The sequence below is a fragment of the Centroberyx gerrardi genome, chromosome 20 (assembly GCF_048128805.1).
Source record: "Centroberyx gerrardi isolate f3 chromosome 20, fCenGer3.hap1.cur.20231027, whole genome shotgun sequence".
Classification (NCBI taxonomy): domain Eukaryota; kingdom Metazoa; phylum Chordata; class Actinopteri; order Beryciformes; family Berycidae; genus Centroberyx; species Centroberyx gerrardi.
Window position 1 is genome coordinate 19282588 of NC_136016.1, and position 12309 is coordinate 19294896.

The 12309-nt window shown below is 40.7% G+C and overlaps 2 protein-coding genes across 4 annotated transcripts; one reads left to right on the top strand and one right to left on the bottom strand.

Annotated features, from left to right (window-relative positions):
• Window positions 1–190: 190 nt before the first annotated feature.
• On the bottom strand, window positions 191–8879 carry uqcrc2b (ubiquinol-cytochrome c reductase core protein 2b). Of its 2 annotated transcripts, none has more exons than XM_071905107.2 (14): window positions 8793–8879; window positions 7381–7467; window positions 6417–6566; window positions 5623–5687; window positions 5439–5495; window positions 4597–4721; window positions 4379–4476; window positions 4193–4250; window positions 3921–4016; window positions 3200–3399; window positions 2663–2743; window positions 2420–2496; window positions 1227–1380; window positions 191–560 (listed from the first exon to the last, which is right to left on the bottom strand). In XM_071905107.2, the coding sequence occupies exons 1-14, from the start codon at window positions 8823–8825 to the stop codon at window positions 477–479; spliced, it is 1365 nt and encodes a 454-aa protein (XP_071761208.1). In that variant the 5' UTR covers window positions 8826–8879; the 3' UTR covers window positions 191–476. The 2 variants fall into 2 exon arrangements, with proteins under 2 accessions (XP_071761208.1, XP_071761207.1); XM_071905106.2 differs by lacking the exon at window positions 7381–7467 and adding an exon at window positions 7244–7345 and having other exon boundaries at window positions 8793–8860.
• Window positions 8880–10138: 1259 nt separating this feature from the next.
• LOC139916296 (NHP2-like protein 1) lies at window positions 10139–12282 on the top strand. 2 transcript variants are annotated; one of them, XM_071905114.2, is made up of 3 exons: window positions 10139–10278; window positions 10449–10569; window positions 11950–12282. In XM_071905114.2, exons 1-3 carry the CDS (start codon window positions 10270–10272, stop codon window positions 12210–12212), a joined length of 393 nt encoding a protein of 130 aa, XP_071761215.1. In that variant the 5' UTR covers window positions 10139–10269; the 3' UTR covers window positions 12213–12282. The 2 variants fall into 2 exon arrangements, with proteins under 2 accessions (XP_071761215.1, XP_078146903.1); XM_078290777.1 differs by having other exon boundaries at window positions 10139–10272.
• The last annotated feature ends 27 nt before the right edge of the window (window positions 12283–12309 follow it).

Consider the following 12309-nt stretch of genomic DNA (forward strand, 5'->3'; position numbering starts at 1 on the left):
CAGAATAAATCGTGCAATTTCAGTCCAGACAGTCTGACGCCACACAGACATGCGCACAAAACATTTAAATTTAGTCTGTTAATTATTAAAATTATTGTCCCTAGGTGATGCACAAAATGTCAACTTTCACTACTAAGGACTAGAATTCATCGTATTTATAGTATTCAAAGCATAGTACACCACAAAAAACTTTAAGGTAGATAGAATTTATTCATTAATTTACATCAGCTATACAGTTCAAGTGGACAAATGAGTGGATCATGACGTTATGATGCACCAGGGAAGCATCCACTGAAAATATAAGAACACCTATAAATTACCCAATGGAATAATGGTGACATTTTATCTCCTGGAACAACAGCATTATGATAGGTAATGATCTGGATTCTCTTTCTGCTTTTGCTGAAATGGACAGAACAAATTCTGCTTTGCAGTTGATGTTACAGTTAGGTTCAGTACGAGGAGACAGGGAGGGATTAGATCTCATCCACGAAGGGCGTTTTTACAAGGTTTCCGCTGGATGCCATGGTCTTCTTGCCGGACACAAACTTCTTTGCAGCCTGGAAATATACAGGAGGAAAGATAAGGACATCATCATTAACTACATAAACCAGAATTTCCCCAAGGGGATTAATAAAGTGCTATCTTATCTTATCTTATCTTATCTTAGATCGATTCCATGTCAAGTCCTAAGTCTCAATGTAGAACAGCAAGTCAAGTCAGAACAAATCAAGAGTCCAGTATCAATTTAATATCTTAAAGAAAACTAAATATCTAGGACTTTTCAATGCAATATGGTTTTAATAGGATAAAAACTTGGTGAGAGCATCATGAGTTTGATTTCTATAATCAGTTTCAACTTCAATAAATTCAATCATTCCATACAAATTCAGAAAACAATTTAAATTCAGTCGTCTGCTGGAACAAATCTCATCACTTTCAATCCAAGTCATTTACACAAACACAAGATCTTTTGTCGAGACTTTAGAAACCTTTTCAAGTCATCAAAGTACAAGTCAAAGTCAAGTCCCAAGTCAAGTCTCAAGTCTTCTCTTCATGCATCAAGTCAAGTCTCAAGCGATTAAAATTGTGACTCGAGTCCAAGTCATGTGACTCAAGTCCCCACCTCTGACAGAAATAACAGTGTCATAGTAGAAGAATTTACATCCCTCCTCTTTGTTTTGACGGCCCTAACAAGCAACTACAGACAGAATAAAACCACTTACGTTGGCGACATCGGTTAAGGAGACGTTGTCGATGCTTTTAGTGATCGACTCGGGAGACTGGTAGGCTCCATCGGCCAGAGCCTGAGAGCCCATGGCCTCCAGCAAACCCTCCGAGGTTTCCAGAGACATCAGGTACTGGGCCTTCAGCTGGGCCCTGCAGGGGGGCGGGGGAGACAATTTGGTCAGAAGCCAATAATATTTAACTCTGAGTGTGAAGTATGAGGGGGAAAGGGCAGTACTGTTTACTTTGTCCTCATCTGTTTTCTACCTTGTGTTGTTATTTAGATTCTTCCAGTTCTGTCTTTGCTTTTTGTTGTTTATTTGTTTATTTTGAGGTGAGATGTTTTAATAATTACATTTTTTTTTATCTCACCTGCACAAATGTTTGGTTCTCTTCTGTGTTTTTTTTTTTTAATTACTGTATTTTTTAGCACTGTTTTTAAATCGCTTTGCTGTGACTGTGGGGGGTTAGGAGTGTAACAATTACCCGATTCAATTTGAGGATTTGGTTTAAAGCTACGCTAGGCAACATCGCACACTATCGGCTCCAAATGACAGCAAGAGGCAAATCTGACATGACCGTAATAAAGTGATTAACTGCTCAGCGAGACATGCTTTAGTTTCTCTCTTTCACATTAGTTTACATCCTACTGCCTTTTTCTGACTATTGTTCACTCCCCTCTTGCTGTCATATTATGTCTGTGCTTGTGAAGGAGTTCCCACTGCTTACAGAACAAGCCATCTGTCTCACAGTGGAAATCGAACAGTCGTGTTGGAATATAAAATGGACGGAAATAAAAAGGCTTCTAGCTTATCGAGACGTTCTTAAGCCTGGTTCATGCTTTCTGTTTGGTTAGGCGCGCGGAAACTGCAACATGTACCTTGGCATTCATGCTTCTCACAACAAGACTTTAAAGCTATTCCCTGTGTATTTCAATGGGCATGGCAAGGCACTAACACTGCCAAGGTTAGAGGTTCTATTCCCCATTGCGATTCATATTAAACTACTATAAGGCACCTTGAATAAACACATCCAACAAATGGCCAATATCAAATCAAAACTAAATTAAACTGTATCTCTAGATGATTTGGCTGTATATTATAGGCCATGCACACAGATATAACAACAAGTAACAGGGAGATATGTACTCTTAGTGTTAGTGTGTATTAGTGTGTGTGTGTGTTTGTCTTACTTGGCCCTGGTGAGGTCAGCAGCTGTGACTCCACCGTCAGCAACAGCCTTCACCTGGGCGACCGCAGCCTTGATCACCTGGAGAGACAGGAGAGTGTGGAGGTCAGGCAAGATTGTTTCACTTTTTACAGTTTCATATTTGAAGGTATAATCCAGCTATTTTGCTGAATAGCTTGTGCTGATTAATAGACTCTTATCATGACTGAGCTAGAGATGTGGAAGGAATCTGTGGTGGGATACTCACATCACCAGCGGCAGCAGTCTGGGAGATGGTGTAGACCCCAAACAGACCAGAGTCAGAGTAGCTTGCACTGAAAGCAGAGGCCTGTACAGAAAAACACACAAGAAAGGGCCAAATGTTGTTGTTTTTTTAACAGGTGGTGTTGCACTTAATGTTTAACACATCTTTCAATTCTAACACAATAAGCAAGGCAAAAGTAAACAGATTGTCCCCCACAAATGATGCAGTCCTCATAACGGCCAGTGAGAAACAAATACGTCACCTTGTTTTGACCTGTAATTGTAGTGCCCCCCTTGGGTCAATCAGTATAATTTTGAAAGAGTGTAGTCGTGAGATGCAAGATTTCCCCAGGTTTCGTATAACCCAATCAGTGGTGGCTGAGATATTGTGTGCGACACACAGACAAATAAATGAAAGAACAAGTTGTGCCCCCTCAGGCTAATCAGTGTAATTGTGAAGCAGTTGCAGTGCAGTTTTTGTTGGATGTGTATGAATTTTTTTAATTTTACTGGTTATGAAAACCAACTGCCAGCCACTCACATCGAAGGGGTCGCTGGTTGCCATGGCAACACCCTGGACCAGTTTGCTGGTGGAGTTGGAGCCCCTCTTGATGTGCGGACCGGCCCCCAGGACGTGCTGCAGCACGCTGAAGGCCAGAGCCTCGCCGGTGCCTGCTGCCGCCGCCTGGCTCACCACCGCCGAGTGGACCAGACCGCTGGAGCTGGGCAGACGAACCTCACCTGGAGAGGGGAAGAGAGGAGAAGAGGATGAGGATGAGGATGAGAGGAGAGGAGAAAAGACAAAAGAAAGGGGATGATGATGAGAGGAGAGGAGAAAAGAGAAGAGGATGAGGAGAGAGGAGAGGAGGGAAGAGAAGAGAAGACAAGACAAGAGAAGAGAAGAGAAGAGAAGAGAAGAGAAGAGAAGACAAGAGAAGAGGATGAGGGCAGGATGAGGAGAGGAGAGGAGAGGAGAGTTTGCCATGTTTAGACTTCTTGGTAGCGGGGGTAAGTGGTCAGCTTTCTCTTCGACTGTTAATTGTTGTATACCCCCATTCAATTTAGTCAGTTAATTTCCTAAATAGAATTCATAAAAATGCCAAGAAATTAGTTAAAATAGAAATCAAACTTTATGAACCCAATATTTTGAAGCTTGTTGATACCCTTTGATTCATTAAAACCTATTCTGGTCCCAAAAGTTGGTGTGGGGTCGACACTCAACAGTGATTTTAGATTTCCAGCTGTCTGGAAACGGATCTCACCTCCACGATACTGGGCTTTGGCCCCTGTGGTTCCCGCCCCACTGCGGATGTTGAGGAACTGCTCGCCCACTTGCTTCAGCACAGTGTGGTCGACACCTGGGGGAAAGAGGAACACATGCATGATCCATTGGTTATTTAGAAGACACTGGGTATGCTATTTTAATGTTAATTCCCAGTTAAGCTGAGTAATGACATCATGTGTCATTTCAGGTTAATATGGTAATAGTATGGTTATTATAAGAATATTATTATAATGATGTAATGACCCTTACCAAGTCCAACAAGAGCCATTCGCGCACTTGTGAAATTATTCTGGACAAAGTGGTGCAGCTGGAGACAAACATTAGAAAGAGGGTTTTAAAGGTTATGATAACACCATCAGTCACAATGTGATAAATACTGAACCATGAATGAATTTATCCTTCAGGAAAGCTCAGGAAAAAAATGAGGCATCTTACATGGTCAGACTTGACGTTGCCAACCATGTGGTCTGGACAGTAGAGGGAGTTACAAAGGGCGTTCTTGTAGGCAGCTGCATGGAGACCTTCAATCACACCTAGAGGAGAGAGATAAGGACAGGATTAGACCTCAGAATGGGAAGTGAGAGGTGATGGGGGGGGGGATCAAAAGGTAGATATTGAAAAGAGTGTGTGTTATAAGGGAAATGAAGGCTGACCAATCTGGGCGCTCTGTGCAGCCTGGGCCTTGTCCGTCTTCACCCTGGGTGTGAGGTCCGACACCTCCCACGGCCGAAACTCTGGGGCTGTGGTCACATTGATCAAATACTCCATCACCGTGTCACTGTAGACAGACAACCAATAAACAAGAGGGAGAGAAACGTGTCAGCCATTTGAACTGCTGTGGGACTGGGCCAGTATCCTGTGCAGCTCAGGATTGCTCAAAATAAACTCAAAAACAAATCTGCTGGTGGAGGATCTTAAAATCTGTTTGTGCTTTGCAGTTTTTAGGATCAAAAATCAGAATCGAAAATCAAAAATTACCAAAGATATTTGTATGTACACATCAGTGTAAGAAATTATTGTTGATTGATCTGATTTTTATAGGCAATTAGGTTCTTTTTGGGGGAAACCTTTATTAAACTATAAAAATAATACATTTCCACTGCATATTGGAAAATAAACACTAAATTTTTACCACTAAGATTTGTTTTAACTTCTTTCCCACAACTGGAAAATCAGGGCAAGCCTAACAGAAGAGCATGATGCTGTTTTCCCCACTCTCTGCCCCCAACCGGTCCATCCTCCACCCCCAATTGTTTAGTTTTTTATGATATTGGTTGTTTTATTTTTTGACGACACAGTGGTTTGCATGGGGTCGGCTTTTTCTTCTCCAGCTGGCTGCAGGGTGCCAACATTTTCTACTGTTTCAGACTGCGTACTGGGTTGTTTTCTGACCAAAAACCGATCAATTCTTCTCATCCAGAATGCACTGGAATTAATCTTCCTGTGAATACACTTGTAGTATGAACACAGCACTAGTATTCATCCAAAGACTCACATGTCGTCTCTCAAGCAGTCGACGGAGTAGATCATGTTCTCTCTGGATGAGGTCACGCTGCAGAGAGGCACAGACATTCAGACATCCAGATAAGAACGCCATTCATGGTGTGTACATACATTCAGAGGTTTTGTTATGACAAATTTTTTCTATTCCAGTTCAAATTTCTTTGTAACTTGCTGACCTCAGGCTGCCTCCCACTGCCTCCACACCGCGACATATCTTGAAAGCTGAGGCTCCTTTGGTTGTCTGGAAAAGTAAAAACACTTGTCAACAGCCGGCTGAGACAGAACGTAATATTCATGCTCCTAAAATACATTATTCAAGTTCTCTATGTTCTGCTTTGTAATAACAAAAACAAGGGCTGGAAGGATAAAGACTTCATGAATACTAAATCGTCAGCAGCTGTTTGAAGTCCTAACAAAGCGCACAATACACCACAACATCAAAGTATAGACATTTAAAACATAAGCATTCAGGCATCCTGGGGGCTCAGTTGGTTAAAGTGCGTATATCCTTGGTTCAAATTCGGCCCAGGACCTTTGTCACGTCATCCCCTCCACTCTGTCTCTCTCCCACTCTTTCCTGTCTATCTCCACTGACAACTATCAAACAAAGGCAAAAATGCCCAAAATCTAATCTTTACAACATCAGCATTTAACATTTAGTAGATATGTTGATTTATCTTCAGCAGTGGTTTGGACAGCGGTCCATATGTTCTACACATTAGCCCTATATGTGCAGGTTTTTCAGCGGAAAAGTAGATAGGTGACAATTTGGTCTAATTTTCTGAGAAGGCATAGGCATTCACAGATGAAGACGGCCTGTCCATCATAATGTTTGTAGGTTAGTAATCAATAAAGATTTGGTCTGAATCAGAGGTACAGGTGTGCAGTTGCTTTCAGGTCTGGAATTCTTGATAATTTTCCCAAAGCTGGTGAATAAAGACAGAGGATGCTCCGCGTTACGGTTTCATACCAGGCTGGAGGCCAGTCGGAGGATGTGGGTGACCCCCTGGTTGTCGGGCGTCTCATAACGACAGCCAGCCTTGATAAACACTCCGATCTTGGAGGCCGGGGAATAGTTCTCCAGCGAGGCAATCACCAGCCCACTGGGCAGTTTGGTCACCTGGACAGGAGGCAACATATAGAGATATGTCTTGCATGAAATTTAGATAGAAATTCAACTAAAGCATAAGAGACAAAACTTCAAATCCCATTCTACACAAGCCTCAATGTATACTTCCAAGTTCAGCTAAGAACAAAGGCACATAATAGTCTTATAAAAAAAGACAAACAGCCTCAGCATTAAGCATGAGCAACACAAACTAGAGTTAGGGCTGGGCGATATGGTTGAAATCAGTATCACAATAGTATTTTTTTCTATATCAATATATATCATGATATGATTCACATATGCAAAATTACATGAAAAAAAATCAAATTTATGTTCATTCCACTGAACCAAATGGTAATGTTAGGTGTGATGTCAAACAAAACTGAAATTTTCAAACAATATTCCTTAAAATGTTTCATACCTCATTTTGTCAGTTTTTAAATTAAATCTGCTTGTTATCATCAGTTTAGACAGCAGAATTGTGCGTCACGATATCCCAAAATCACCATATCATCACAAAATCATTCCAAGACGATAAATGACAATACTGAATTATCGCCCAGCCCTAATTGGAGTAACACAGTTAGAACTATTTTCTAATAGACAAACAAACTCATATCTTCACTCTCAGGCCCCCACCACACTGCCTGGACACCCAGCCCAGCCCTCCTCATTACTCCCCGACATACATGGACATCCTGGTAGGAGTGGGCAGCCCCCGGAGAGAGCTTGAGGCCAGCTAGGGGCTGGGCAAGGGACTGGTCTTTTCTGGCAGCCGCATAGAACCGTCTCTGTGGAGAAGAGAGACACGTCAACAACCACTGACCTGCACTTCCTGCGGCTGAAACTTAACGTGTTCGGCAGCCCCCGTGACCTCCACCTTACGGGCAGCCTGGGCTGCGTAAAGCCTCCTCTGAAAAACCAGAAAACATCAGAAGGAGGGACATTACAGCTAAGGTGTTGTCGGCCGACTGACCCAAGAGCAGTCTGCTGGCTAGAGAGGAAATCAGTGGCAAGAAAGAGTTTGATGTGATGAGAATGAAGGTTAAAAACTAGACTGGATTGTGTTATTGTCATGACCTCTATCCACTTATATATGCTTCTCAAATTCACAGTATTCTGCTGCATCACCACACAGCCATCTTGGTAGGAAAACAACAGGTGATTATAATAAATTAACAGCTGATTATAATCAAATGACAACCACAGCCAATGAGCTGCTTAAATGGCAAGCAAAGCACCATATTGGTAGGAAATGCATGTGACATCATGGGGAGTACTATGAATATACACAATATTCTAATATACAATTATAGCTGTTCCAACAAAATGGCAAAAAGCTCGTGACCAGGATATATGTTTGACAGAGTTAAATAGCCAAGAGTTAACTGTCGTCACAGATATAGGCTGAAATCAGGTCAGAAATGATTAAGCAACTCTTCTTGAGATAACATAAGTCCGCTACATTGTGACAGCAGACAGTCACTGTATTAAATGTATGGCTACTGAGTTGTTGCTCTGATGGAAGCTAGCTTTATTTTGTTATCGTTGTAAAGCAGAGTATCCACTTTTGAGTCTGTGCATGGAGCAAATACCCAATGCTTATGTGTGACCTAATACATAAAACTGTTTATGTAACTTACAACGTATTCCGACTGTCCACATGCTAGCTGTTTATGAACAGATATTCTGACAGTCAAAGCACCGGCTAACGTTACATTGGGGTTTCGAGGAAAAAACACACAACTACACAAACACCATAAGTTAACTTGTCTGGTCAGTTCTTTATTTTTATCCTTATTTGGATTTGAAACTGATCTGGTCGTTTGACACTGTCAATGACAGGCGACGCACAGCACAGTGAGCAGCTTAGCTAACTGACTGTGGAAGGATACTTACTAGCTTGGGCAGTAATGCTAGGTAGCCGTTAATTTAACTAAGCTAGATAGGCGCACGAGCTTCAAGATGCGGCTGGGGTTAATGTTAAATCAGCACGACACGAAAATGAAGCTATAGTTTTCTTTTCGTTTATCTATTCGGTGTTGCGTTGCTTTCTGTGGACCTGGTTTTAAGGACAAAGTAGGTGGTGCTTGTTGGCTGATTGCTTCCTCGCTTGTCTTGACATCTGAACTCTTCTCATATTTTTTTTATAACGGCCGAGAATCCCAGAAAGAGAAACAAATCGGCTGTTGTTCATACAGCTATTCCGACACACGAATATGTAAAGTAAATCCTTACCGATAACTGACTTATTCCCCGAATCCCCTTCATATCCACCTCTCTCCTTCAGCCAGGACGATAAAACAATATGGCTGACTTGACAATGTCCTACCCAGAATTCGTAGCGCGTTGAACTCTTCTTCTGTTTTGCAACGCGTCACTGCGCCCTCTGCTGTCTTGGAGAGTAATAGAGTATTAAAATTATCATATAGTAAAGAGAGTCTACACATTTATTTACTGTATGTTTCTAGCAGCAATATCGGACTTCTGGAATTTCTGATGATGGACGACAGAAACACAGAATTACGGGTGAATAATATAATTTTAATGTGTAATTTCTTTATTTGCCTGAAGACATCCAAACTTTCTCATCTTTCATAAGGAACTGCTCACCTTCACTTCCTTGGAAAATATGAAAAGCAAAATTACAAAGAGACTCTTACAATGAACACAAATATGGCATAGTAGAAATACGCCTTGTTAACCCTTTTTGTTTTTAATAATACATATTATTAAGCAAAAACACAGGCATATAGGAATAGAATATAACAACAGTGTACAGTATGCTCATAACAAACAAAAAGAAAACATGAAAGAAAAGAAAAGCCTGTTGGTGGAGATTTATACAAACAATTTGACAGTATTATAAGCATCCAAGTTCTTACAGCTTTCAAACTAGATGATACATTTCTTAGTTTTAAATGTATTGTTCCTTTTACCATATTGCTAATATAATTGTTTCTTAGATTTGTCGTAAACATGGAATCCCAACAAGACATTTTTATATAACAGAGCAAAGTCACTATAAATATTATCTACGACAAATCTTGAAGTCTCGCCACGATTTCTCTGAAAAATGGCAATACCAAAACAAATGTAAAACAGTTTAAAGTTGTCTTTTTTTAACGCCTTTTTTATGATTTATATTTTATTGAATTTTCAAGTTTTATAACATATACATACAGATAGACAAATGATGAGGGACATAATCAAATATATATATATGAAAGCAACAAAATAATAATAATAATAATAATAATAAAAGAAACAAACAAAAAAACAACTATATAACGCCTTTTTATTTCAATCAGTACAGTACAATAAGTCAGGTAGAAAAAAACAATTAAGACAAAAAGTAAAACGAAGTACAGCGATACGACAAGACAATAAATTAAAAAATAAATAAAGTTGTGTATTGCAAAAACTACAGCACGCCTTGTTAACAAATTTTTTTTTTTAAAAAAGCATTTCCTGTCTGAGAACGGCTGATGCTGAGGCCATCAGTGCGCATGTGCGTCACCACACACGTGTAGTCACCGAGCGGAGCTGCTGCATGCAACAGAACCTGACGAGCTTTTAGCGACGAAGAAATAAAGACAAGCTCTACAGAAACAGTGCAGTCTGTAAACCTTTTCCCACCCGGGTGAAAGAAGATAAGTCCTCCGTGAAGCTTTTCGCCGAGAGGGCCGGACTAATTTGAATAACATAATCCAAAATGGTCAGTGTTTGCTTTGTGTTGAATTAACTAACAAGCTAACTGTTTGCTAGGCGCTAGGTAAACGTACCCCATGCTGTAGAGCTAACTGGAACACCCGGATAGTAATTGCCCCGTGGCTTAAGACACCCTGTATTTCTTTCTTCGTTGTGTAATACTGTTGTCTTGCTTGTTGACAGACTGACGCCGAGGTGAACCCCAAGGCCTACCCGCTGGCCGACGCCACGCTCACCAGCACCATCCTGGACCTCGTGCAGCAGTCCTCCAACTACAAACAGCTGAGGAAGGGAGCCAACGAAGGTGAGGAGGGGAAACGGACACATTGTCTTTTTTTAAGTTACAATGTGGCATCTAGTTCATTGATTCTCAACCCCTTTCATATCAACGACCCCCATATTGAGTCCACATTAGGGCCACGGACCCCCATTTGATGAGATTTTGTCTCTCAGACCCAAATCTTGAGACTATTTTTATTGTTAGATATGATTTTGTCCAGAATTCCATGACTTACATGATCTGTATTGTAGGTAGAGAGATAACAGTCAAACTATGATCAAAATAGTCATTTTTCTACATTCTCTTCTCGTATTATGAAATAATGGTGAAGTTTAACAATGCATCAGTTTGCTGGGGACCCCCCTCAAGGACCCCTGGTGGTGCCCGGACCCCACGTTGAGAACCACTGGTCTAGTTAACTTATGCTACCCACTAATGCATAGGGTTGTGCTGAATCAGCCTGGGTTAAATGTGCGTTTCCACTAGTCTTGGATAGACTGCTTAGCACTTACCTTACATTTTCAGGGAGTAATTAGGGCTGCAACAAACGATTATTTTCATTATTGATTTTTTTTTTCGATTAATCATTTAGTCTATAAAATGTCAAAATGACAAATGTCCACCCAAGTTACCAGAGCCTAAAGAGATTATTAAAATTGCGTACTTAGTCTGACCAGCAGCCAGAAAAAAACACCCAAAGTATTCATTGTATAATGATATGAAACAGAGAAAAGCAGCAAATCTTGGGATTTGTGAAGCTGTAACCAGCAAATATTTGGTCTTTTTACTTGATAAATGACTAAAATGTTTGAGTATCGATTAGTTTTCTGTTGCTCGACTAGTCATTTCAGCTCTTGGAGTAATAATAAACTTTGCTGCTTGACTGCTTTTATTTCTTTTGTAAGTTTTTTCCATGCAATTGTTTTTAGTGGTGTCCTCCTTGTTGCCTTATTTGTTTTTTGTTGCATTCAGCAAACAGCTAGCCTTCTTATCCTGTCTCCTTGTATTTTTTTCACTATTAATATTTTATTTTAATCTGTTTTTTTTTCTCCCATTTCCCCCAATTCCACATAAAAGGGCATTTTGCCTCAGTCTTTTTAGGTCGTTATTGTAAATAACAATTTGTTCTGGATTGACTTGCCTGGTTAAATGAGACATTTTTCCTAACCACTGTTACAAAGTGCTTTAAAAACACATAAGAGATGAATAAATACAATATAGGAGTAGATAAAAAAGGAAACAGACAAATGAGAATAAAATGGAAAAGGAGACAGACACAATTACAGCAGGGTTAAAGCACGACATTAAAATTAACTTTGTAAAAAGACTTTCTTGTACAAACTGGGGGTGATGTGATATCATCCTAAACTTTGTCCATTTCTTCTTCTCCTCCACAAACCTCAGCCACTAAAACTCTGAACAGAGGCATTGCCGAGTTTATCGTGATGGCCGCTGACGCCGAACCACTGGAGATCATCCTCCACCTGCCGCTGCTCTGCGAGGACAAGAACGTCCCGTACGTGTTCGTCCGCTCCAAACAGGCCCTGGGCCGCGCCTGTGGGGTGTCCCGCCCCGTCATCGCTACCTCGGTCACCATAAAGGAAGGATCGCAGCTCAAACCTCAGATTCGGTCCGTTCAGATGTCTATTGAGAGACTGCTTGTGTGATTATGTTGCACTGTTGTACACAGTGGTGACAGTCTTCTTGAAAGGGGAAGACTGACTTCGTAAAGTGAAAGTATTCCTTTTTTTTTATTAAAAGAAA